Source organism: Gymnoscopelus microlampas, assembly GCF_963454915.1.
Source record: "Gymnoscopelus microlampas genome assembly, chromosome: 23".
In the NCBI taxonomy this organism is placed as follows: Eukaryota; Metazoa; Chordata; class Actinopteri; order Myctophiformes; family Myctophidae; genus Gymnoscopelus; species Gymnoscopelus microlampas.
In genome coordinates, this window is record NC_139960.1 from 30,741,505 (window position 1) to 30,768,947 (window position 27,443).

Genomic DNA, 27,443 nt, shown 5'->3' on the forward strand with positions numbered 1-27,443 from the left:
CATAATAATACATCACTGATTCTGTAAACGGAAGCTTATATCCCTCTGTAAGAATCCAACTTCTTCAAAATATAAATATTCTGTAAAACAACATAGATTTTTCAATGCTTAGCTCTTGTTACACCCCACAATTCACAATCCCTTCCCAGACACAGTGTGAGACACATACAGCTATTGGATTGACAGACAATAATATTGAACAGAAATACAAACTAATGAGAAAGTGACAAAAACAACCCAAAAGAAACAAAAATAAGTACACAAAAACATCCGGATAAATGTACATAAACCATATACCTGCGACCATATCAGCATGTTAGATATTATCTAAACGTATTAAGAACAAAATGGAAGCTAGGAGTTTGGAGGGGAAGCAGTGCTAATGTTTGTTTACCGTAGACAAGTGGAGTGGCCTCTGAGACAGCAAGAAGAAAGAGTAAAGTACATGTAGAAGTTAAACATTAGTGACATTTTAGAGCAAAGAGAAAGCAGGAAAATTGGTAGAAAAGTGGTAAGGCAGGCTCTAAATGTAACTGTTTTAGTGGAAAAAGTTTACAGGCGTTACAAGAAGTTCATAACACAGAGGCCCAGAACCTTCTGAGCACGGGAAAGTCTTGAAGGGCAATTTATACTTCATTGCTTGACACTTTTCTCTCGAATAATGTATTTTCAACTCAACAAAGTGACGTTGTTTGTTTTAACTATTAAAACCCACATTTAATCCACATTTTCTTTTGTCACGTTTGTCAAAAGTTGCGTGCAATGAACTATACATTTGCCGTTAAAGGTGGACTGGAGATGTGAACGTACCCACAACAGTGAGCATGGCACTGGCCGAGTCGTGATCCAGAGTGGTGTTCATGACGCAGGTGTAGGTGCCTGCGTCCTCGTCTGTCACGTCTTTGATGGTCAGACTGTCAGTGTCCACCACAAACCTGAATAGAGACACAACAACCAATTGTGCGCCTATTTAAGCTGCAAATGGAACTTTTATATCATACCCACCGGGGATTCAAACAAAATGGCTCCTGCATGGGAGGCAATACATCTACTGCTCATCCAAGAGGCAATAGATTGCGTGTTATGAGCGTCAGGCAACGCTACTTGTCAACCAGTTAGGTGCAGCAGTTACAGTATATTGTATTAACATACTCTACCATACAGATTGGTTAAAATTGCAGCTTTAATGTTTGGAATTAGAACGTCTATGTGAACTTTTCACAGCAGACACAATCACATGCCACAAAAATATACTTTTTTTCTCAAATCGATCAGTTTTGTTAACTGTGGCACCACTAAAACTCTGTTTCGTCTTCTAGTCCTTCATGTGTGTCTCGTCTCTACCTCTCGTCGTCGGGCAGTTCTCCGTTGTCTTTGAGCCAGGTCATGGTGGGGACGAGCGACGGGTCATGTTTGACTTTGCACTCAAACACAGCTTTCTTGTTCCTCTGCACCTCCTTGTACTCTGGCTGCTTCAGGATACGAGTGGGCTCTGGAACACAGAGAGCGGAGGAACACATCCAAAGGATCAGGGTTTGATTTGTATAAAAGAAAGCAGGATGGGGGGACATCTGGGGGGGGGACTTTCATCTAATCACTTGTGCCCTATATACTTCCGTCATTCGACAAATAGCAAAAATGGCCGATCTACTGTATAAACACGCAATGCGTCTCAATGCCGCGCATTGTGAGCTTGTAGATCAGCATTTTTTGCAATTTTTGAAATAAAACACATTTCAGAGACATTTTGAAATTATTTTAAAAAATAGGGATGCCAGGGTTAATGTGATTAACAAACATTTTTGATTAGATTGTTAAATTATATAATCACACTAAAATATCAAACATATCATCGTACAGTCTATATTTCCTCCTAAATAAATCAATGGAAAATATTACATCAATGCTTCTCATTTATCCAAAGTGGTATAACTTACAACATTTGTTGTACTGTACCTTGCATGATGCTATACAGCGGTGGTTCTCAAACATTTTCATGTCAAGAACCCCCAAATTTATATGTATTTGGCTGCGGACCCCCGTTTGAAAATACGTTGTTTCAGGGACCCCCAAAAGAGAAGATTTGTCGATATTTTTCTATTTCAATAATTTTTGAATAGCCGAAAAAAATGTAATGGGCTACGTGTTTTAATTGTTCCTCACTTTGCTGGGGACACCCTGGAACTCCCCTCAAAGGTCTCCGGACCCCCACTTTGAGAACCCCTGCTGTTATCTGTGTTTCTAAGTTCTGATTGGTCCATATCTGACCTTTAACCTCCAGGTAGACGTGGTTCTCCTTGGTACCCAGGGTGTTGGAGGCGATGCAGGTGTACTTGCCGCTGTTCTGTGTCTGGGCCACGTGGATCTGCAACGTACCATTCTTGTGGATCTCATAGGGGTCTCGACTGAGAATGCTGATCTGACTGTCTTTGAACCTGCGCAAGCAATGCCAAACATGTTAGATCAGTGGTTCTCAATTTTCTTTTATTCATTAATCCATTAAGGGACCAGGAACGCATCTGTGTAATTTTAAGATTTATTTGGCTATTAAAAAATAGCAGATATACAAGCTCATAGCGTGGCACCGAGTGCCACGCTATGAACTTGTAGATCTGCTATTTTTGAAAAATCTTGAGGGGGGGGGGTGCTGCGCGAGAAAAAAGGACGCTCTGCTTCCTTTTTTCCGCCGTTTTTCGCCTTTTTTTTCACACCGTTTGGTGAACCCCCCAAGGTTGGTGCCCTGTGCTGCGCTGCGAGTCGCAGCGTGTCTGTGTGTCAATCTACAAGCTCAAAACGCGTCACATCGTGGCACGTTGTGAGCCCGTAGATCTACCATTTTGTCTATTTTCAAAACATTATGGAACATTATTGAAAAGTCATGTCTATAAATGACATGCCCAAAATAGGGACGCCACGTTGAAAGTGGTTAAATTATTGACTTATTCTATGCGTGTATTATTCCAATTTGCAATTTACAATATGACATAAAAGCAATGGAGGTTTTCACTGTCTGGCACTGGGTTATCACACCAGCCTTGGAAAAAGGCTGTGCCCAAAACGGTTGGCCACCTTGTGCTAAATTGTACACATGGTTCTGTGGCTCGAACAGGGAACAATGCCATGGAAGTGATACCTAAATATGTATACGAAGAAATGTATTATAATGAATGACCAATACACTTCTACACAGTAAATCAATGTTAAAGCTGCAAATCAGAACTTAGTTTAACCCATTGAGACCTGGAACTGTGTCATGTTTAGATTTGAGCTAAAAAGCATTATTTTTCACTTTGGGCTATTCAAAAATAGCAGATATACAAGCTCATAGCGCGGCACCGAGTGCCGCGCTACGAGCTTGTAGATCTGCTATTTTTGAAAAATCGTGAAAATGTGTGCAAATCTTTGAATATATATATTTTTAAAGCGAACATTTTTAACTCAAAACTCTTTGCTTCTGGGGGGTCCCTGGAACAAAATATTTTGATGGGGGTCCGCGGCCAAATACATATCATTTTGGGGGTCCTTGACATGAAGAAGATTGAGCACCACTGATACAGAAACAAAGGTTTTTCAGAAAACTGTTGGGATTTAGGAGACATGTAGAATCGGCTTCAGGTCTTAAAGGGTTAAAGCTGCAAATCAGAACTTAGTTTAATGAATACTGTAAAACTATTTAACCAATCTTTATGGTACCTATACGTTGTAATACCTTTCAAGCCGGGAACGCATCTGTGTCATTTTAGATGTTGCTATATTATAGCAACATCATAATATATATAATATAGTTTACTGTGTATGTTCTCTTCTCGTCTCACCATGTGATATTTGGTATTGGAGAGCCAAACGATGCACAGTCCAGTATAGCAGGGCTGTTAGTGATGACCTGGTACACTTTGTTGGATTGAGTCAGGACTCTCGGAGGCTCAGCTGTAGAAAGAAGAATATTACATATACTGTAGTCTCGCATAGCCAGACAACTATTCCACAATCTCCGAACACTATATAGAGTCTGGAACTACACCTGGTTTCTGAGCTGACCACAGCCCACCTCTGAGGCACAGAGCGAGAAATTGTACCATATCTTATAATGAACATGAGTGAGGACCAATTATATCAAGATATGGTTGAAAATGGTACGAAGTGCTCCTTTAATTGAGTTAAGTGCACAGTTACACATTACTCAAACACCATTCAATTTGCATTCACGTTTTACAGTTGAATAGTTACCATTTTTAACACATTGACCGCCAGAGGTTAATCTCATAATGTACTCACCAGTGCCAACGTTTTATTGTTGTTTTTAGTTTTTTTCACGTCGCCATAGACCTTGTTAAAATCCTTAAGATTGAGCTGTGCACTGTTTGTAAACATCGCAGAGATCTGCCTGGTTCGACCAGTGAAAACCACGTGTCAAACGGGGCATCCATGTTGTAGTTAGAACGGTTTATGTTAAAGGACAACTTTAGTTTTTTACAACCAAGGTTTATATTTTAGCTTGTAATTAAAGTAAATAAAAGATGAGTGTTATTTCTTTTTCATTTACTGCTTTCTATAGTTTTAGCAATTTTTGCGATCTTTTTTACAGTGGGCGGGGTCATTCTGTCCGGTGGCTAAATATGCCTTTTTTACACAATAAAAAAGGTCCAGTGGTCTTTGATGGCCAGATGTGAGTTATTGGGGGCTAGAAGAGCTACTGTAAATAATAATAAAGAAAACACCGGGTTATTGTGTAAAAAAATACATATTTAGCCACCGGACAGAATGCCCCTGCCCACTGTAAAAAAAGATCACAAAAATGGCTAAAACTATAGAAAGCAGTACATTTTAAATTTTTAACACTCATCTTTTATTTACTTTAATTACAATCTAAAACATAAACCTTGGTTGTAAAAAAACAAAGTTGTCCTTTAAACAGTGATCACCGAGGAGAAAAAACTACAAGGAGAAAATGGGGTTTCAGTTTCGTCATTAGAACGGGGGCCGACGGGATCGGCAAAACCGGATCCCGAATAATTCCATTTCCGGTGGTGTTACAATGAAATGTGCCGTATCGAAAATTGAAAAATGTTTTTTTTTTTTTCGAAAAAAAGGAAAAAGCACCAGTTGGCGCATAGCCCGTAGGCTACGGGATCGGCGCTTTACGGTTGGATTTATCGGCCCGTAGGCTACGGGCCTCGCGGTCAATGTGTTAACAAGGAAATCTTCAACTTGAACTCACCAAGCACATTGACAAAGGCGTTAGCCAGCAAGTAACCAAACTCATTGGATGCGTTGCACTGGTACACAGCACTGGAGCCTGTCTGCACGTCTCTGAGGATCACCGTATCACCCTCCACTGTCCGGCTGGGGTCTTTGGGTGCATCTGCAAAAAGATCACAAAGGGCCTTTTAACATCATTTATATTGTCAATGCTTATATTCCGCAACCACGACGGCTAAATGGCCCTGTTGATGACTTTATTATTATGCTGCCTTCTTACGGCTTAATATTCTTAAAACTAGGGACATAACCATTGCCATTAGCTACAAAACTATCTTTCCCAGGCCCAACAAACCAAACAAATCATCATAGGTCACAAGTGGTGGAAAACATTAATAGCATTAAGTATTGTAACTGAAAACAAGCTGTCTTTCTCTCTAAATACTGATACACGGGTGTGCACTCTTTCGTATTGTACGGTTTGTCCTTGTGTGTAAGAAAAGGAAAGAGGCATGAGTCTTAAAAAAAAAAAGAGAAAAAAATACTGATACACTGCTTCACCTTCCCAGTATGCACCGTCCCACGTCAAGTCTAATTGTCATAAATACCTCCTTCAATGCATGAGAGCCAACTGACCTTCTTGTCACCTGACAGGGGAGAGTTTCCCTGGTAGGACGTTGCGCGTGGAAGGAACACGTTATTCCAACCAGTTCCCTTCTCCTCCATCAGGCGCCCCGGCTGGCCAGGGGGAGGCAGTATAGTGAGGCATGTTGTTGTGAGGGTATTAACTACCCTAGGAGACACGGGGAGAACATGCAAACTCCACACAGAAAGGCCCTTTCGCCAACCCCACCTAGGGTATGGGCACTGATGACGCGGAGGAGAGAACACACCCCCAGCGCCCACAGCGTCCCTTGCGGGAGTCGAACCCAGTACCTTATAGCTGTGAGGCGACAGCACTACCGACTGTGCCACCGTGCCCCCTGATTGATTTTATGGTGTTCAGTGACGGGCCGATAAAGAAAGTAGATTTAGTTGGGTAGCCATTGCTGAGCATAATTTTCTATATCATAGAAAAGCAAAGTGTTTTGAAACTGTACTAGGGGTGCGGTACAATCTGTAGTATTGAGACTGAAACCTCCGCTAGTTTCCTGTATGTGAGGTGGGAATCAGAACTGCATAGCTGGGTTCTTGTTTTACTCACTGTCGACGGGGACTCCGTTGACAAACCAGCTGATCTTAGGCTTGGGGTCACCAGTCACCATACAGGTCAGGCTGCCCGTCTCTTTAGGGGCCAGGATCAGGTTCCTGGGGGAACTGATCCAGAACGGAGCAGCTATACAGCGACAGAAAGAAACAAAAAGTTAAGAAAATAATAATAATGGGAAAAACATTTTTCTTCTTTGAAAAAAAAAAATATAACCAATAACCAATTTAATGTCATTACAGGTGAAACTTTACAGAATACAATAAAACAAATTTAGCAGATGCAAAAGCTCAGATCAGCTATTTCCGGCACTTGTACGAATAGAGAAAATCACATTTAACTCCTTGGTGATGGGGCGGTCAGACTCCTCCTTGCCACCGGTGCTACGGTGCACCAGTAGAGCAATGGTCTCTCAGCCAAGTTTGTGGAAAAAACAAAACCCCCAAGCTGATCTGTTGGCTGACACGTCCTTCCACAGACCTTTAACATTGACCTTGATGACGTGGTGCATGCTGCCGAGGCTGTTCTTAGCTGTGCAGCGGTAGTCCCCGGCATCAGCCTCTGTAACGTCCACGATCTTCAGTGTCTTCTTGAAGTCGTGTAGGGACATCCGGTCGCTGGGAAGCTCAGCGTTCTCCTTGCGCCAGGCAAGCTCTGGAGTAGGCCTGCCATGGAAACCAACACAGTAGCGTTAATAACGGGGGAGGTTTACTGTTGTTGAAATTAAATTCTCATCAAATGGGACACATCACAGTGTCCCCCAAAAGGAACGCTTGGAGTCAGCTGCCACATTACAACACCGCAAACTGCATGATTGCTGCCTTATGAAGCTGAAGAAATCTTATGCAACAGAGCTATTGGGGAGGTGCAGTGAAACATCTAGTGGCTGAATGCTGTCTACAACACTTTTCAAATAGAGTACCAACTGCTTCAGGTTTGATAACTACTTACAAGCCCTCTGCGATACATTCCAGCTCCAGAACTCCTCCTCTCAGAACCATCTTGGTGCTGCTGGAGCCCTGAGGTACCATGAACGTAGGCAGGCGCTGTCCTATCGGGCTGTCTGAACACACAGAACACAAGCATGTCAGAACCACGCCGAGTGAAATATGGGTCTCTCAACGCATCTTTTACTGGGAAATATTTACTTTTCTGAAGCAAAATAGAATAATTTGTGAATTGTATTGAAACAAGTAAAACTGCATTGAGCACAAGCATCTGTCTTTATTCCCCCTAATTTATTTAGCATATAAAATGTTTTAAAAAAAAAAGATTATTGCAGCATTAAATCACTAGGATTGGGATCATTACGATTGGTTACGTTAGTAGCGCAAAACAACTGGGTCACACGATGGCTTTAAGAACCATGGCCAATGTGTGGCCCAGTTAAAGCTCTGGCTTCAGTTGGAACCTACAGCACCACGCACGCCTACAAACTGAAGATAAGTCTGGGAGAAGTACACTAGCTACAGTCTTACATTCGTACTGACATGAGGGATGAGAGTAGAGAGCTCATCCACACTAGCAAACACTTTCAATCTTGAATGTGGTGGTATATATGATTGCCTGTTGCACAATAACATTTGTGATAATTAACATGGGGGATAGAAAATGAAGTATGGAATATGATGGAATACAATACGATCGCTAACGTTCCCCACAACAAGCTCTCCTCACAGGCCTGTTCTGCCCAGTCACATTTCAACAATATCTGAAAGGCAATGACAGACACGTTGCTATGATGACCCAGGGTTCCGAGAACCCCCGCCCTCCACCCCATCGAAGTTCTGTCCCTGAGTGGCTCCAAGCTGCCTTTCAACCAAAAGGCCATGACACATGGGAACCAAATGGAGTTATGGGTTAAGAAGAAGGCACTATAGGGATGCACACAGCCTGTGTGTATCTCCAGTTTGAAGAATGGAAGGTCAGATTAAGACAGATTAGACAATAAAGATCCTTCAATGTGTCTTTTTCCAGGGGTTGGAGGGGATGGAGGAATGGAGGAAAAGACCATGGAAGGATCTACAAATCTATATACGATTGTGATGCCATTGCGTTAGTTCTGCATAGCTCTTAAGCATGTCCCAGCACTGCCATCTAGGGGCAAGGCTGATTGTGCTAGAATTAAGTCAGATCACAGGTTTTTTTCATACATTTCTTATTTCATATAATTATGATTGGTAAAATCAGGAGTGTTAATTTAAATCGGAGTGTAAAAATGGACCCTTACTTGTACATTACAGCAAAATTAACACTACGGATTTGATTCATGCATGGTAAAGGCTGAAGGCTGATATTGGTTGATTATTTCAAGTTGCAATAATATGCTGTGCAAGCCGTGAGTGTTGTGAGAAATAAGTTAAAAGCAAAAATATTTATTTTATTAGTGTTCATTTAGTGACATGGGATGGGGTTGGCAATGAGTTAGGAGCGTGTAGTTCAAGGTTGGTATTGCAGGGTTAAGCCTGATTTATGCTCCGTCACACGACGGTGTCGTGCGATGAAAATAGGCCAACAAGCTCACAACAACGCGTCGCGGATGCGGCACGTTGTGAGCTTGTAAGTCGTCTATTTACGACGCACAACACTGTCTTGCAATGAAGTATGAATCGGGCTTACGGCCAGGAAGTGAGGTCACAGGGCTGGGTTCACACTGAAGGGGGGGTGTTGGGATGGAATAAACCAGCAGAACTCACCACTATAGAAATCAGTCATATTGTACAAAGCAGCCACAGTCTCATTCGTCACTGAAATTCAACAGAAAATCATAAGCATGCAATACTATGAAGGAATGCTGGGATGGGTAGTACTTTATGTTTGTGTACACAATAAAATCCTCAGTGCTGATTTAGGTCGGTCACACAGGTAGCTGAGTGGGTAGAGGCGCAGTCTGGGAACCGGAGGGTAGCCAGTTCGACCCCAGGCTCGGCCAGTCTGTGTTGAAGTGTCCCTGACCATTGGGCAAGACATTTACATGTAACCCCACAAGTGTACAACACATTGAGGATTTTACTGTATACGGTACAATGGCTTTTTCTCACTGTGTTAAACAATGGAGTACATAATAACACCCTGCAATTACTTAATGAAAACTCCTAATTCATGTCGTATTGTACTTACCATGTCCAGGCACAAGCTTTACTTTGCTAATTACATGTTTATCGTGTGTCGTTAGTTACAACAATGCATTAGCTTCAGGTATTGATTTTCCAAAAGTAATTGTGCTGTGTCATTGTGTGCTCACATTTCATTGCCATAAGTGAGCACAGTACATGTAGATAGTGTAAGATATCTGATTAAAGCCATTGTTGAGTAAAGTGTGAACGTAACAAACAGAATAGTCAGAATTTCCATTGCGAGCTCAGGAAATGACAGACAAGGAGAAAGACAATGACAGCGTTATGTCTCTGACATGGGTCGGTCTAATGACATGTCAGTGCAGCTCGCCCATGTGAAAGTTTGTATTTCTCATGAAAAGAGCAATATGAAAAACTTCACACATTTTAAAGCAAAATGTGGAATCTCTAAATGGAAAATGTACAAAAATGAATAATGAATGGATAATAAAGATGGACAGTCAACCAAAGCTAAGGGAACATTTTACGTTGTCACAAATCTGAAACTAAACTCTGAAATTAAAACGACAAATCTGAAAAGAAAAAGGGACCTAATTTGACTGGTAGCACAAAAACACAGTACCTTTAAAAGGTGGTAGGTTACTTGAATCTTCAGATAAATAACACACTGGCTCATTTAACCACATGAAGTGGTTAAGTTGTAGAGATACTGACTAATAGATTATTATTATTAGCATTTTCATCGTTAAACACGTGCATGTGAAGCGGCGGTCTGGCAAGATGCTGGGACCGCATACATGCATTGGAGACTCACTGTCGAGCACGGTGATGGAGATAGGCTGTTTCTGCTGGATGGTCTGCGTGTGGGGGAAGCGGGCGTAGCAGATGTAGTCACTCCTGGTGTCCTCCGACAGGACGTTGGAGAAGTAGAGGTCCCCATTCAGGGCCTGGGACACGCGCTCGTCCTGAGGAAGCCTCTGGAAGTCTGGGATGGGTGGGGGAGGGAGGAACAGCGAGGGAGAGAGGGGTAGAGATAACGCTCATGACAGTGATTCTTGTACATTCTCTAGTTGTAATTGCATCGCACCAGTGGTGGAAAAAGTACTCACATTGTTTACTTAAGTAAAAGTATCAATGCTGCAATGTAGAAAGACTAGAAACACTCTGTTACAAGTAAAAGTACGGTAATCAAAATGTCCTTGAGTAAAAGTACAAAAGTATTGGCATAAGGTATATTGGCATAAAGCATTTGGCCAAAAGTAAAAGTACTCATTGTGCAGAATGTCTCGTTTCACATGTTATCATACAGTATGTCTAAAATGTATACAAATCTTTTGAAAATAGCAGATCTACAAGCTTGTGAGCTTTTTCAAATAGCTAAAGTTTAAATAGGGCAGAGGTGGTTAATGTACTGTATGTTTTGTAATAATAATTGAAATCTACGAAGTAACTAGTAACTAAACTATTCAAATAATTGTAGTGGAGTAAAAGTAAAATATGTGTCTCTGAGATGCAGTGGGGTAAAAGTAAAAATATAGAAAATTGGAAATAATCCAGTAAAGTAAAAGTACCTCAGAATTGTACTAAAGTACAGTACTTGAGTACATGTACTTTACACCACTGAATTGCACATGTAATGATGGTGACGATCAACTATCAATGATTAAGCTGGGGAGCCCCTGGAACCCCCTCAAGGATCCCTGGGGGTCCCGGGACCACACGTTGAGAACCACTGGCAGAGAGCATACCAGCATAGCCATTCAAAAAGATAAATGACATTTACTGTACATCCTTGGCATATTGAGCGATTCAAGCTGTGATTATATACAATGTATTGATTGATTTGATAAACTCACTGTTATCCATCCAGAAAATGACAGGAGGGGGCAGCCCAGCGGGGGGTTGACACGGCAGCAACAGCGAGACCCCGACTTGCACCATGATGGCCTCATTTCTCTCCTTTGACCACAAGGGGGACCCTGTGAGCCACGGAAACGTCACAGATTACATCAAGAGACGTGGCTTTGATGACATTGAAGTGAACCTTGCACCTGTTCTTGCATTAGTATATACCACCTGTAGTTAGTACTTAGTAGAATGATAAAAGTCCTCAATCATGTATTTATCATTCTTGCATCAGTGTTGAAAATAAAGGGACCATCATGTCTATTTATTTGTTAGATAGAACAAAATGTCGAGGCTTTTGAGGAGCAGTTTAACCAAATACCCTAGCGTCCCTATTCTGGGGCGAACTTTGAGTGAAAAAAGCAGATCTACAAGCATATAAAGTTATGAGCTCGTAGAGATGCTATTTTCGGCGAAGAGATTTGGTGTACAGGGGGAAAAAAGGAACAGACCTAGTATAGAATCAATCAAGAAGATTTATTTGTCACTATTCCTACAGTTACAATCAGCGACATGCAAGAGAGGTGAGGTGTGCAACTGAGCCCTGAGGAGAGCCGGTCAAGGGTTTAAGTGGTTACAATAACTGATTTAACCCATTCAAACCGGGAAAGCGCCTGTGTCATTTTAGATTTTAACCACTTTAACTGTTACTAGACCATACCCAGTGAAGTGTGCAGGCGAAAGTAGTTGCAATCGTGGGGTTATTGCATGTCCTGTCGCGTGAGCAGTGTGCTTCCCCAACTCGTTTCACTCAACTCGCCTGTCTCTCCCCGCACCCGCCCCGCCCCCCACTACTGAGACCGGGGGTAAAGTCTGCGCTGTAGACACACACAGGCGCGACGCGACGCATGCGCAGTTTGATCAAGAGTCCACCATTGTTTGACACATAAACGCTAATAAGAAGCTGAGATTTGATGAAATTGAAAAACGGGCTTCACAGTTAAGGTCAGATGGTAATGGTCAATGGCTGTGTGCAAAATCAGAGCAATTGCTCCAGCCACTGAGGAGAACCGGGTAGCAGCTTCACCACTACAGACAGAGGTTACTAGAATTATAGTAGGATAATATACTTTGGCTATTCAAAAATAGCAGATATACAAGCTCATCGTGATGTGCCATGAGCTTGTAGATCTGCTATTTTTGAAAAATCGTGATATTTTTTTCAAAACCTTATATATATAGTATATATTTTTTAAAGCAAAGTTTTGAACTAAAATATTCCGTCTTCGTCCCTGGAACCTAACATTTTGAGATGGGGGTCTGCGGCCAAATACATATAATTTTGGGGGTCCTTGACATGAAAAAGTTTGAGCACCACCGAAAACTGTTCGGCCTTACTGGATTGTCTGATGACTATGTTGTTGGAGAAGGCTGTGCCATGTTCGTTGCTGGCGGTACACTGGTACGTCCCCTCGTAGGCCTCTGCCTTCTCCCCGCTGATGTCGATGACCAGTGTCCCGGAGCCCGGGCGCAGCAGGACCTTGGAGTCCTTCTCCACGTCGAAGTGTGTGCTGTTTCTCGTCCACGAGAAACTGCGCTCGTCAAGAACAACATAACTGTAGTTAATGTTACGTTTCGAGGTTAGCACTTCAAAATCATAATATTATTGCAAAGCTACTGGTGAGGTTTACTCAGAGGCATTTTAAACAGAAGACTAAGTAAACTGTTCTGATGGGAAAGACATCCAAAAGGTTGGCACATCATGGTCGTACAATATAATGAAACACCCATCTAAACAAGTTGTATCCTGTCATATAGGTCTACAGGTTTAAAATCATTCATGAAAGTAAGGGAAGATTTTGTTGTGAATGTTGGTATTTTAACTTGGATATTAAACAAACAAAAACAAAGTCTGTCAGGTTTAAATGGCCTGATACAAATACAAATCAGGCGTGATTGTTCAAGTATGCACACAGCTGTTCCTTATTATTCCCTCTAATTAGTTGAATTAATTGGAAGTGGGTGGAACATTTCTCTCTCTCTCTCTGCTACTGTTATGTATGTATGTGATTACCTTGCTTATTGTAAGTCACTTTGGATAGAGTGTTGATAAGAGTCTACGGAATGCCTAAATTGTAATTGTAAGTCATGAGAAATGGGACTAAAATCAATGAGAAAAACAAACAATAGAGTATGTAGCACACAGGTACCCAAAGCCTTCAAATAATCTGGAACCATTCAGTTCTGTTCCTTTTTAAGACTTGTTTGTATTCATCGCAGACTGCAAGACATGCAAACTGATTGATTCTAATTGACTTGGTTCAGAGGCTGGGAACAGATCTGTCAAACTGTGGTTAATGTGCTCTGCCAGGTTTCTAAAACATTGGTCTCCATGGCAGTGGTTGCCATGGTGATTTGTATTTTCACTTCTCTGGGGTTAAATTACCCTCAGGCACCAGATTTGGAGTCAGCCTCAGTCATAATGAACTAATCATTGTAAACTGATCATAAACTGGCTCAAATTCTTAGTTATTGCTAATAACTATATTTTTGGTCAAAAGTTAATTTCTCAGATAGTAGTTTCATTGTTATTCTTCAATGAACAGAATCTGACAGGCCTATAACTCACCGGTACCAAACCATCTAACCAAACCATACATTGGAAACATGCTGTCTTTAGATTACATAGGGCAAACAAGGGCTGAATTCCTCATTCCAAATATTGAATCGTTTGATTGTCATGGCAACGAACCTGGGTAGAAGCACCTATTTTTAATATGCTTTGGATCCTTCAATTACGGAGTTGTTCCTTTGTTATAGCTATCCGCATCAAGCACTCACAGTAACCGGAGGGCCACAGTACAGGTACATAACAATCTTTCTGTTTATTCCCTTTCATAAGTGTCACTTTCAACCCAATTTTAGGGTATATATTTCAACAGATTTCATATGTTGGCTATTCAAAAATAGCAGATACACAAGCTCACAGTCCGGCACGAAGTGAGCTTGTACTGCTATTTTTGAACATTTTTGAAAAGTCTTGAAAGTGTTACAAACATTTTGAATAATTTTGAATTACAAAAAAGTTTGAGAACTGCTGATTTAAGGCAGGTACACACTGCAGGATATTTGGTCCGATTTTGCTGTCCGCAACTTTTTTTGGCGCTCGTCGACAAAACCTTCCGATCTGACGCAGATCGGCCTCCTTTGATCGGCGAGACAATGCTCGCTGTGTGTGAAAGGCTCTGCGAGACGATCTGGCCACGATCATCTGCGATGGTTTTCCGACCGTTTTCAAATAACTATTTTGTTAGATAATCAGCTGTGTCCCAGACAGGACAGCAGACAATATCATACAGTATGAAAGGAGCTGCGACCACCTTGCAAGGAGATGTACACTACAGCCAATGAGAGCACATTACAGCCACCGTGGCTATGGAAGGTCGGTGGACCTGACCACAACAAACAGATCCCCCACATAGTTACCGTCCAGTCCTGTTAAACATTATTATAAAACAGAATGAGAGTGAGCGAGCATGCTCGAAGGGGGGCTGTTTATTTGAGACTATTGCACAGAGATAGAGAGAGAGAGAGAAAGACAAAGAGAGCGAAGCGAGCGATCTGTGTGTGTGTGTGTGTGTGTGTGTGTGTGTGTGTGTGTGTGTGTGTGTGTGTGTGTGTGTGTGTGTGTGTGTGTGTGTGTGTGTGTGTGTGTGTGTGTGTGTGTGTGTGTGTGTGTGTGTGTGTGTGTGTGTGTGTGTGTGTGTCGTTGTCTGTGAGTGTTGCCAGATTTTGCGAGAGAAATAAGCAACCAAATAAGCAACCAGGCCAAAAAAGCAACTACACTTTCAAGCAACTTTACAGAAAAACAATCCCAAAGTCGCTTATAATAAGCGGACATGGCAACACTGTCACTGACTGCTTCAGTGCACTTGATGTGCGAGAGAGAGAGAGAGAGAGAGAGAGAGAGAGGGAGAGGGAGAGGGAGAGAGGCATACTGTATCACAGGATACGTCGATTAAAATGAATAGGAATAAACACAAATGTATGTATTGGGTCTGACTCTGGAGCTAGCATCCTAGTGAACTATCCTACAGTGTGTAATCCCTGGTCGGGGATCAATCTATAGTGTGAAAACCACAACGATATATGACAGCCGATTTCAAGAAATAAACTCCTGCAGTGTGTAATGCTTAACGATCAGACAACTCCCCGACCACTTTAAAAGTCCTACAGTGTGTACCTGCCCTTAGAAGGCCTTTGCAGAATCGGCCTGGGGTCTTAATGGGTAAATATCCCCACAAGGACCAAAATGTTGGTCCTCACAAGTATAATAATACAAGCACACACACACACACACACACACACACACACACACACACACACACACACACACACACACACACACACACACACACACACACACACACACACACACACACACACACACACACACACACACACACACACAGGATTCCTCACCTGGGATGGGGCTTCCCCTTGGCCTCACAGTGAATGACAATGTTTTCCCGGGGGTCAAAGATGTAGTCTTTAGGGGACTGCAGAGTTATAGTTGGCGGCTGGGGCACTGCAGGAGCACAGGTACAAGAAAAAAGCTTCATTTATACAGCATTACACACAACGCTGTTGCTTGCCAAAAATAACTGATGCGCTGTGCATGAAAATGTGTTATTTTCGGCAAGCATCATCGTCGTGTCGAGTATACTAGGCTTACGTTAGACATAAACACAGGTGAGTGACTAAACGCACGCACACACAAACGCACTCACACACACACACGTGTGCGCGCGTACACACACGCGCATGGACACACACACACACACACACACACACACACACACACACACACACACACACACACACACACTCCATCATAGTACAAATGCTATGCTACTGCTAAACACTAATGCTTGTACAGTCTTGTTGGACAGACGATAAACGGACAGCATGCATGAAGTCATTCAAAGTCAGTCAAACATTTCCACAGAATTATTCACACTGCAAAATCCTGAGTCTGCATTTACTGTAAATGAAAACTGAGGATTTCACTGTGTGCACTAGAATCACACTATTCTAGACCAACTCACAGCAACGGTCAAACTAACTACAAGTTATTTCACCACTGGCGATGCAATGGTGCTCTGCAACCATTCAATGAAACGGCAATCCAGCAAGCAAGACTTGAAAAAACAAAACAAGCTAGTGAATTAGTACACCGTAAAATCCTCAGAATCCTTGTTAATCCATTTCCAACTCTGAAAGGGTGCAAACGGCTCCAGATGGACCCTTACGGATCCATTTGGTTCTGTTTGCACCCTCTCAGAGTTAAATGAACTCTCAGGATTTTACAGTGTAACACAGGGATGGTATGGCGGCATGCAAATTTGGCACCACTCCAAAACCACACACCGATATGAGAAGTTTTATAACAGATAAAACTCCACACAGAAAAAGGCAACGCAGCGCCCTCTTGCAGCCAACTTACATCCTTCCAGTACTTTAGCTTTATGTCCACCGTGAGGCGCCATATCACAGTGAAGGGATATTGAGGAGAGGTTGGGTGTTAGTTTACAGGGAGTGGACAGCATGTAATGGGTCAAACAGAGGCACTTTCAAGTACTCGGGCATTTGGCTGCATTGTGTTCGACTGCCTAAACATAGACAGGGATCCGCATATGGTTGCATAGAGTTTTGTTATTTCCCTGAGTCATGTCTATAAGGCAGCAATCACGTACAGTAGTTTTCAGTGTTGTAACAAGCTTTCTCGGTCTGCATTCAAGCATCTCTTTAAGGGGAAAAAAGTGCCTCCCCCAACTAAAATAGAAGCATACGTGAATAATAGTCGCTGTCAGATTTCAAAGGTAAACAAAACAAGAACTTTGGATGCGTCAATTTTATGATCAGAACATTGTTTTGATAAACGTGATACGTTTATTTGGCACCTTTTTAAAATCTCTGTGGATTTAATATTTCCTTTTTATTATTCGTGACCTTTAAAAGGCCACTGTTCAATTGTATTTGATTGTCTGAGGGAGTTGCAATCAATGCCCGACAAGTAGTTGAAGACATATTAGTTTGACCCAGGAAATGTACATCATACAGTATGCGTATAGGTAGATAGAAAGTGATTTCATCAATGAATACCACCACCATGCAATGCTAAAAATGCAGGGCAACCCCTAGAAAAGAAATATATAGAAAATATGAACCATAGAAACATACTACAGTAGCTTGATTTACACAAAGGCTGTCTTGAAACACCTTATCTCCAAAAGATTTTACTTTTTCAAAGGATAAGAACATTTATTTTACCAATGCTTAAAATGTTAGAGCAGCCAGTGTGTAACAAAATCAAGCCTCACATGGGGGTCAATTCAACATAATTTCAATCATGTATATGGAACATTTTTCAATTTGATTACCAAAAATAGAACGCTTGTTCTCAGTTATGCTTCAATTCTTCATCAGATTAAAAGGTAGGGTAAGTGATATTCTTTGGTTTAAACACATGTTGTTAAAAAGTTAAAGCTATGGTTGAATATGTATTGTCTATTATTTTCTGCCTTCTTTGAGTTTAACTCTAGTTCATAACAAAAAGATTTTTGTTAAGCTATTTGTTGTATGTGTCTCTCAGAATAGTTATTTTCTTTTGGTTTGATATGCAAACATGGCTCCATATTCTGATAGTAAGCATTGCTATATTGTTTGTTTCATAACAGAGGTCTTACCCGTCTCTCAAACTCTTTAAAGGAGGGTTGCCAATTTCATCCAATCAGGAGAGAGTACCCATTATCAGCTTAAATGTTATAGTGTTTCAGTTCCAATTTTGGCTGCTCATTTCTTTGTGTCATCACTTCTAATTTTAAATTGTGTCCTGTGTGAGTTCTCTCTCCTGAATGGATACAATTATCCTTCAGTATCCTAACCTGAAATGCATTTTCTGTTTACTAAAGAGCTGGAGAGATGGGGAGACCCCTATTAATGAACAAACACTCTAAAGAAATGATTACTATTAGAATATAAAGCTATTTAATACTCACTTTAACAAAAGAAAATCACTTACTGCACCTTTAATACATTTGAACATAAAATGTTAAATGTTCAAATTTTCAAAAACTGAATCAATTGTTAGAAATTGAACTGAGCCTCAATGTAATGGTCGAGTAATCAGATTGAATGCAACAATGGGACAATGATCGATAATCGATCAGGCTTACGGTCAAGAGGCACTTCCAGGGCTGAGGTCAGGTGACACAGGAGTATTAACAGCACGGCCCCAAAGCCCGGCGCCCACTTCCTCTTCCTGTCCATGCTCGGCTGTGTCACGGCAACAGGCCTCCCTCCAGGTTCAGTGCAAAGTTCTGCTACGCCACACGATGAGGACGCTCAGACCGATGTTTGTGTGTTAGCATCCAGGCCGCACACTCAACTGTTGAGAGACAGAGAGAGAGAGAGAGAGAGAGAGAGAGAGAGAGAGTGAAAGAGAGACTACTTCAATAACGTGAAAGACACACACAGGTACAACACCAGAGGGAGCAACACTGATCTCGTTCAACCCAGATTCGGCACAAACATGGGGTTAAATTTGTTCTACTGCTATGACACCAAAATGTGGAATGCCCTACCAACAGACATCAAACAGTGTGACGCCTTACCCTCCTTCAAAACCACCATAAAGAGTGCCTGTCTGCAATTTGTAACTGGTCCTAGAAAAGTCATCTAAGCTTAACACCAGAAATGACCCCCCCCCCCAACTGTTTACTGTACAAACACTTTATTGCTACTAGTGTTGACGATGTCTTGTATATTACTGTATATTATTGTATGTCTTTAAATGTGTTGATGAATTTATTACAAGACAATATTCACAGTAAAAATCCTCAATGCTAATTAAACAATGAGAATGTCCATACATTCTCATAGTTTAGTGGCCCATGGCCACTTAAACCCTCTATTCTTAGCAAAACGGACTTGAGTTGCAACTGTACTTGGACCACCTTTTTTCCCTCTACACCAGATTTATTCGGCAAAAATATCCAATCTACAAGCCCACAGTATGTGTCGCATGTGGGCTTGTGGGCAATTTTTGCCTACTGTTCCCCCAGAATATGGATGCTTGGGTTCAAGAGTTAAATTAACACTCAGTATGTTACAGTGTAGCAGATGATTAATAGTGCATCACATGTAAGTGCGTGCGACAGAGCCTGTAAACACTGACACGTGAGTTCAACATGCAGGTGGGGGATCACAGTAGCGTCATGCGCACACACACACACACACACAGTTCTGCCACTCGTACACATGCATACTGTGCATACGTTACGTTGTCTTCTATGTGCCATATGGGACAAATTGCACGTGTGCACACACCCAGGAGAGATGGCTTCTGTCGTTTGGCACCACAACAGTGCAGACCGTGGGAGACAGATTTTCCTAAGTACAGCCACCACACACTTATGTTGACATTAACAGGCAGTTATGAACTGCATCGAGCTAAGTTTCATGTGTAAGCCACAAGCATGTGTAAAATGTAATTATGTCTATTGTTGTGTAGTGGGGTGTTCGTGCTTGTGTGTGTGTGTGTGTGTGTGTGTGTGTGTGTGTGTGTGTGTGTGTGTGTGTGTGTGTGTGTGTGTGCTTCATTAATTCTGTCTTTGAACTAAAAGAGCCACCAGGAGAACAATTTCACTTGAGTTAAATGAACAGCAGGGGATTTTACAGTGTAGGAGCTCTTGTGTTAATTGGTGATGATTTCCAGACAGACTAAGGGCAAATACATGCTCCTTAAGACGTTCGGAATGACGTCTAATTTAGTTATATCACCTCCCTTTCCGAATAAAAGTTTGGACTTCGGACGGAGCATGTACTGGGCTTTACACCGATTCTAGTTTGTGTACAGTACATACATTATATCTTGCAGCTGAGCACAAAGCGGCATGACTGTACAGTAGGGCAGGGTGATATGACTTCAAAGCAATATCACAATGATTTGATTTCAATTAATGAAAGATTAGTTTAAACAATATTGAAAATACCAGATCTACAACTCACAACACACCGGACACAATGCGTTGTGGCAATTTTTGCTATTATTGTACACCACTGTTGTACAGTATAGTACAGGGTTAATCGGTTAATCAGACTAATCAATTTAGTCCATTATAAAAAAGTTTCCCGATTATTCCGTTATAAGTCGGTTATTGGTTCTAAGTAGGGATATATTTTGGGTGAATTGAACAGCCCTAGTTGTACAGTCTGTGTTTAGCTGCAGCAGCCTGCAGGTGAGGATGGAGAGAGGTGGCTGGGGGTGAAGTACAATGCTGCAGGCAGGTAAATGGCTTAATGCTTTTCATTATTCATGATGCTCACTGCACACATAACATTTATATGCTCTGACACACCACATGCACTCACACACGCACACACACAAGCGCACACACACACAAGCGCACGCACACACACACACAAGCGCACGTGCACGCACACACACACACACACACACACACACACACACAGTAAACAAATGCACATCCTGTACACACAGTGTTGTGTTAGATATACAGTATTTAGCAGGGGAGCGTGTTCATGAATACACACAAATTACACACATACCATAAGTGTGCGCACGCACGCACACAGGCGCACACACACACACACACACACACACACACACACACACACACACACACACACACACAGGCATGCATGCATATACTGTCAGATTGCATCTAGCAAAGCAAGTTAGTCGATATAACCCCAGGACAGGGCCAATTACACTGGCATGTCCAATTGGGTGTTACTCTCACTGTCGAGAGAGAGAGAGAGAGAGAGAGAGAGAGAGAGAGAGAGAGAGAGAGAGAGAGAGAGAGAGAGAGAGAGAGAGAGAGAGAGAGAGAGAGAGAGAGAGAGAGAGAGAGAGAGAGAGAGAGAGAGAGAGAGAGAGAGAGAGAGAGATTGGCATCAGAGAAGGAGAGGATAAGGTGGCGATAGAGAGGAAGAGACAGATGGGGGAGAGAGAGAGAATAGAGAAATATAGATCCTGGATAATCATGTGACATCTCTATACTTGGCCGGTGATGACACAGTAAAATCGTGGGTGCTAACTTAAGTCCAAGAGTGTGGAAACCACATGGACCCTGATGCAGCGTTCACCAGTGTGTCTTGTAAGTAGGTCGGAGAGGCTTGTTGTCAGAACGTAGGTTACAGTGCGCTAGACCTCTGGGAGATGAATTGCTGAGGTGGAGCGCCACACCTACCATCAGCTCCCAGTACTTACCGCACGACCTGCCGCTCCCAAGCCATGCCACTCATATGCTGAGTTGGCGGTGCCCGGGATCGAATCCACGACCTTGTGGGTCAAAGGCAAGTGCTCTACTGACTGAGCTACCAGGACACCACTGTACATGTCCTGGCATGGGCATTAGAAAAAAAGTTGAGCTGGCTTTTTTCAGCGCTCCAATGATGCAGTGAGGTATCAATCAATGTTTTTTGTTTCATCATTTCCACTCCCTTTCTCTCTCACCACAAATCCTGACCTGCTCTGCTCCGTAAAAGGAGTTAATCATCAAAGGACCAACTTCCTCCCCCATAGAGGACAGAGCAGCCATGGTAGATGGGACCTTCCAGGGTAAAAGTGGTTCAAATTCCTGTATTTAATGAGTGAAAGCACCTTGAACATTTATTTACACACAATATGTTTTCTTTCCAAAAGTGGATACTGTACGACTAATGCTCTGTATGTTTGCATCTTGTCCCACAGTCAGCTGTCTGTCTGTCTGCCTGCCTGCCTAGGGTCACATCTCCAGGGAGACAGCATATTAACTGCCTTGGTCTAACAAATCAGTAGACAACATAAATGACCCCAGCCCCCCCATCCCTGCCTTACACTGCAATTACAGCACGCACGCACGCACGCACGCACACACACACACACACACACACACACACACACACACACACACACACACACACACACACACACACACACACACACACACACACACACACACACACACACACACACACACACACACACACACACACACACACACACACACACACACACACACTTAACTGCCCCACGCAAATGTCAGCATCTCCATATTTCACTATCCAGAATGTCACAGAGTCTGCTAATGTGCATACATCTCTCCGCCGTCCAATCCACACTGAAACTGGTCTTTCTATTTCTTTGAAATGCACATCCCCACCCGTGGCCACAGCGTCATCCATCCTGACACTGAGGACAGAGGCAGTATCTCTGACCATGTCGTATTGTCAACACCTCACTTACACATGTTAACGTGTCTCAGAAACATCATTACAGGTTGAGTTACGACACTAGCAGCATGAATGACACCAGTTCCGCACGATTGTGCGGTGCGCTGACATGTAAAAGATATTTCTCGCATGCAGACACACACACACACGTGCGCACGTGCATACAAATATATTTCAAGTACACACCATTGTATGCTGAAGCAAAGAGGAAGAAAATAATTTGCCGTGAACCAGTCTCTCCCAGGCAGCAAGTCAGACATAAATGACGAGGAAGAGGATGATGATGATGATGATGATGATGAATGATGATGATGACGACATGAAAGCACAGGATGAAAGAGTTGATGCTGGCCAGGAGGCTGTGACAATGTGACATCTCAGCCCCCCCCCTCCTCCTCCTCCTCTAACGTCTCCTGACTCAGGCGTCAGAGGTTAAGGGTCAGATGACTGGAAGCATGGGCCTCCAGCAGCCCCTGTCTGCCATGTGTCACTCTCCACCACCGATCCTCCTCTCTCCCTTTCCTGCCTGTCTGCATCCATGAGTCTGCTTTTAATCTCCATTTGGCCGCTATCTTAAAGCTGCAGTCCATTCGCTTTATGTACTACGCGGGATTCGAACCCGGGTCGCCTGTGTGGGAGACCAAACATGTTCCGCTCATCCAAGACAGAATGTGGGGAGATACTAGGCAGTACTACAATTCAACCAGTAGGCGTCTTAATGTCTCAAGAATACTAGCTATATTGTATTAACATACTCTATCATACAGACTGGTTAACATAGTGTTTTATTCATTAAAATAAGTTCCTTCCAACCCTTCTGTCTTTTCACCCTTGACACGCACGCACACGCACGCACACGCGCGCGCGCACACACACACACACACACACACACACACACCCCCCCCCCCCCCCCCATCGGCATTGAGCACACAGCAGGTGCAGGCCATCGAGACAACCGAAAAATACACAGAGTAACTGGAACCATCATCTATTAAATATAAATCCACCATAACTAGCCATTGATCTACTTGGTTTGGCAAAAGACTACATATATACTGTACATAATATATAGGCAGAAAGATGGACATAGACGGGAAGAAGGAAAAACATGACTTGTAGATGAGTAGTCAGGCTGAAAGACTGCAACCGATTGATAGACATGAGGGCCTTAAGAGACCACGTAAAACACAAGGACAAACACAGAGTGAAGGACACACAAACACACATAGTGAAGGACACACAAACACACGAAAGGACACAAAAACACTCACACACGGTACGCAGATACATGCAAGGACACACGCACACACACACACACACACACACACACACACACACACACACACACACACACACACACACACACACAATTACTGTCAAGGACACAGACCAATGCTTATAACAATTACAGCTGTGATTACCAATGGTGCCTCTAGACTGGAGTGAAACCTGAACTCCAATGTGTTGTAGTGGTTTGAAAATTGATTCTGTAGCTGTGACACTGACTTCTGTGAGGAGATCTGTCATTATCTTTTATTGCTATATATTATTCATTTTTTAGTGGTATCTGTCCTTCCTGCAACCAGAACTTGAAGACAGCGCACTCAAAACAAAACATGCACTCTTTGAAGAATGACCCCATCCTCTTTCAAGATGATTGATATTTCAAACCAATTGGGAAACCTGTTAAATGACTGTAGGTAACTTTGACACTTGAAAAGACGATAAGCCTTCAATTGAGAAGTGTAACACCTAAGAATGATTGCAGCCACAAAACTAAAACAAGTTGGGGTACTCACTATGGTGTAATTTAGGCCATACTTTTCCTATCTTTTAGAGATATTGAATACGACAGACACACACATTTGTTTTGTTTTAACCCATTGAGACCTAAATCTCCTAAATCTCAACAGTTTTCTGAAAAACGTATGTTTCTATATCAGTGGTGCTCAATCTTTTTTCATGTCAAGGACCCCCAAAATTATATGTATTTGGCCGCGGACCCCCATCAAAATATTTTGTTCCAGGGACCCCCAGAAGCAAAGATTTGAGTTAAAAATGTTTGCTTTAAAAATATATATAAATTCAAAGATTTGCACACATTTTGACGCATTTTCAAAAATAGCAGATGTACAAGCTCGTAGCGCGGCACTCGGTGCTGCGCTATGAGCTTGTATAGCTGCTATTTTTGAATAGCCCAAAGTGTAAAATAATGCTTTTTAGCTCAAATCTAAAAATGACACAGTTTCAGGTCTTAATGGGTTAAAATACCTCTTAAAATGAATATACAGCATTACACCAGAATCGTAAATAAAGACACAAAAAGAATGAAATAGGATCACGGGCAGACTAGTTACAGAGCCTCCCGTACCCTTGGCAATGTGTGGTCCTGAGAATTCCTTCCCCTATACAGAGATGTGAATCTCATTACCAAACATAGACAGGAGAGATACAAAGCGACGCTGATATAACCGGCCGCTGTGTAAATGTCTCTCACCACTGCCCTCCGCCTCCCTCGTTTCTCTGCTCCGTCTCCGCCTGTCTCTTTCTCAGACGCTTGTGTTTGTTCAGTCATTCGCCATCTGTCTCTCTCTCTCATCTGAGACATCACTAGATCAATACTGTCTGTCTGTCTGTCTGTCTGCAGGTCTGTCTGCAGGTCTGTCTGTCCACCTACCTCTCACCTCTCTCTCTCTCTTTGAAAAGGGAGCGATAGAAGTGATGAAGAATAACCTTCCTATGTGATGAAGACAAATTTCATTAGCCTCACAGCCTAATTGCCTAAGTCATATTTTGAAGGTTTTCAAGAAAGAAGAAATGAAAGATTTAGCCAAAAAAAACGTGCCAAAGTTCCAAAGTCAACACACTCATTTAGCCTAAGTCATGTTTATCTACCTTTATTTATATCTGCCTAACTCTACTCTCCTAACACTGCTGATTCATCCTGCCTTACTGCCTATGTTCTCAGAATTCTTGTTACATTCTGAATAATTTAAATTAAGTCAAAACGTTAGCCTCATAGCATAATTGGCTAAGTCATTTTTGGAATGTAACAAGCATTCTTATAGGCTGAGGACGTAGGCAATGAGGCACAACGAAGCAGCAGTGTTAGGAGAGTACAGTTAGGCAGAAATGTCAATTTGGCCAAAAGATTACGTAGGCAACTATGCTACAGTATGAGGCTAACAATTTATGTTTGCTCAGAGATAAGTGGTCCAGGCCTACTGCACTTTGTGCGAGAAGAAAATTGCCTTGAGATGTTCCGGCAAAGCCTTAATTGGGCTTTTTCTTGGTGTAAGAGTGAAAACAAGAGGTAATATATCATCTCACCAATTTGAATAGCAGGGCAGCATTCACACGCCTCTCTCTGTGTGTCTTCTGAGCAGAGTATTATTTACTAAAGCGCACTTTGTGCTGCGGACAATAGGTGGATAGTGTTGCACTTTTGTCCACCTGGGAGGGAAAGAGAGACGGTTTACGGGGCTTGGGAACAGAGCCGACATTCTTAAACTGTAGTGGAGTTATGCAGGGGGGTATATTATACTATGGCATATTTTCTGGTAAACAAATACTAGACATGGAGACATGTGGCTTTGCATGAGGATGCATTGTATTAGACGCACAATAACTTTGACCCATAAGGATGAGGTAAGGACGTACTTGTGTTACTGATTCTAAGCTGCTTCTCATGCTTATTTCATACTGTACGTACTTTGTTTGTACGACGGTGCAGCTTGCAATGCGTCGTGTTGTGCAGAGGCGCTCATTCCCAGCAGGCGAACCAGGAGGTTGCCTGGAGCTCCCGCCACTAGGGGGCCCCAGAAGGCCAACAGACGTTATTGCAATATCAAAGTGAGGCAAACTTGGGGTGACCACAGTAACTCCCCTTTGCAATGACTCTCTCAGTAGGAAACCTCAAGGCCCCCATGGACCGCACGTGTGTTTGTTCAATGAGGTGCACTATGACGGTGACGTGGTCTGTTGATACACATCTCTGTGCATGTCATGCCGTTGTTCCTACAGTACCTAGCTAAACAAGATTGCCTAAACATACTGTATATGATTCTTTTCACACAACTTCACAGTCAAAAACAGTCCCACTTGGGAGATGCACCAGTACAACTACAGTCTTCTACTGTTGGCAACTGGGAACTTCTCAGTACAACCACAGTCTTCTACTGTTGGCCACTGGGAACTTCTCAGTACAACCACAGTCTTCTACTGTTGGCCACTGGGAACTTCCCAGTACAACTACAGTCTTCTACTGTTGGCCACTGGGAACTTCCCAGTACAACCACAGTCTTCTAATGTTGGCCACTGGGAACTTCCCGTACAACCACAGTCTTCTACTATTGGCCACTGGGAGCTACCCAGTACAACCACAGTCTTCTACTATTGGCCACTGGGAGCTACCCGTACAACCACAGTCTTCTACTGTTGGCCACTGGGAACTTCCCGTACAACCACAGTCTTCTACTGTTGGCCACTGGGAGCTACCCAGTACAACCACAGTCTTCTACTGTTGGCTAATGGCAGCTACCAGTACAACCACAGTCTTCTACTGTTGGCTAATGGCAGCTACCAGTACAACCACAGTCTTCTACTGTTGGCTAATGGCAGCTACCAGTACAACCACAGTCTTCTACTGTTGGCTAATGGCAGCTACCAGTACAACCACAGTCTTCTACTGTTGGCCACTGGGAGCTACCCAGTACAACCACAGTCTTCTACTGTTGGCCACTGGGAGCTACCCCAGTACAACCACAGTCTTCTACTGTTGGCCACTGGGAGCTACCCAGTACAACCACAGTCTT

The 27,443-nt window shown here is 42.6% G+C and overlaps 1 protein-coding gene across 1 annotated transcript in view; it reads right to left on the minus strand.

Moving 5' to 3' along the window:
* Positions 1-27,443, minus strand: part of LOC311040304 (neuronal cell adhesion molecule-like) — a 109,882-nt gene that overhangs the window by 35,674 nt on the left and 46,765 nt on the right. Inside the window, exons 3-16 of the mRNA XM_084050505.1 lie at positions 18,567-18,778; positions 16,835-16,852; positions 15,811-15,916; positions 12,727-12,920; positions 11,340-11,462; positions 10,298-10,468; positions 7,358-7,469; positions 6,887-7,071; positions 6,404-6,535; positions 5,219-5,362; positions 3,816-3,927; positions 2,269-2,435; positions 1,345-1,492; positions 811-935 (exon numbers count right to left, since the gene is read on the minus strand). Of these exons, the coding sequence (XP_083906631.1) occupies positions 811-935; positions 1,345-1,492; positions 2,269-2,435; positions 3,816-3,927; positions 5,219-5,362; positions 6,404-6,535; positions 6,887-7,071; positions 7,358-7,469; positions 10,298-10,468; positions 11,340-11,462; positions 12,727-12,920; positions 15,811-15,916; positions 16,835-16,852; positions 18,567-18,660 (1,831 nt within the window). The 5' untranslated portion in view covers positions 18,661-18,778. The remainder of the gene's footprint in view (positions 1-810; positions 936-1,344; positions 1,493-2,268; positions 2,436-3,815; positions 3,928-5,218; positions 5,363-6,403; positions 6,536-6,886; positions 7,072-7,357; positions 7,470-10,297; positions 10,469-11,339; positions 11,463-12,726; positions 12,921-15,810; positions 15,917-16,834; positions 16,853-18,566; positions 18,779-27,443) is intronic.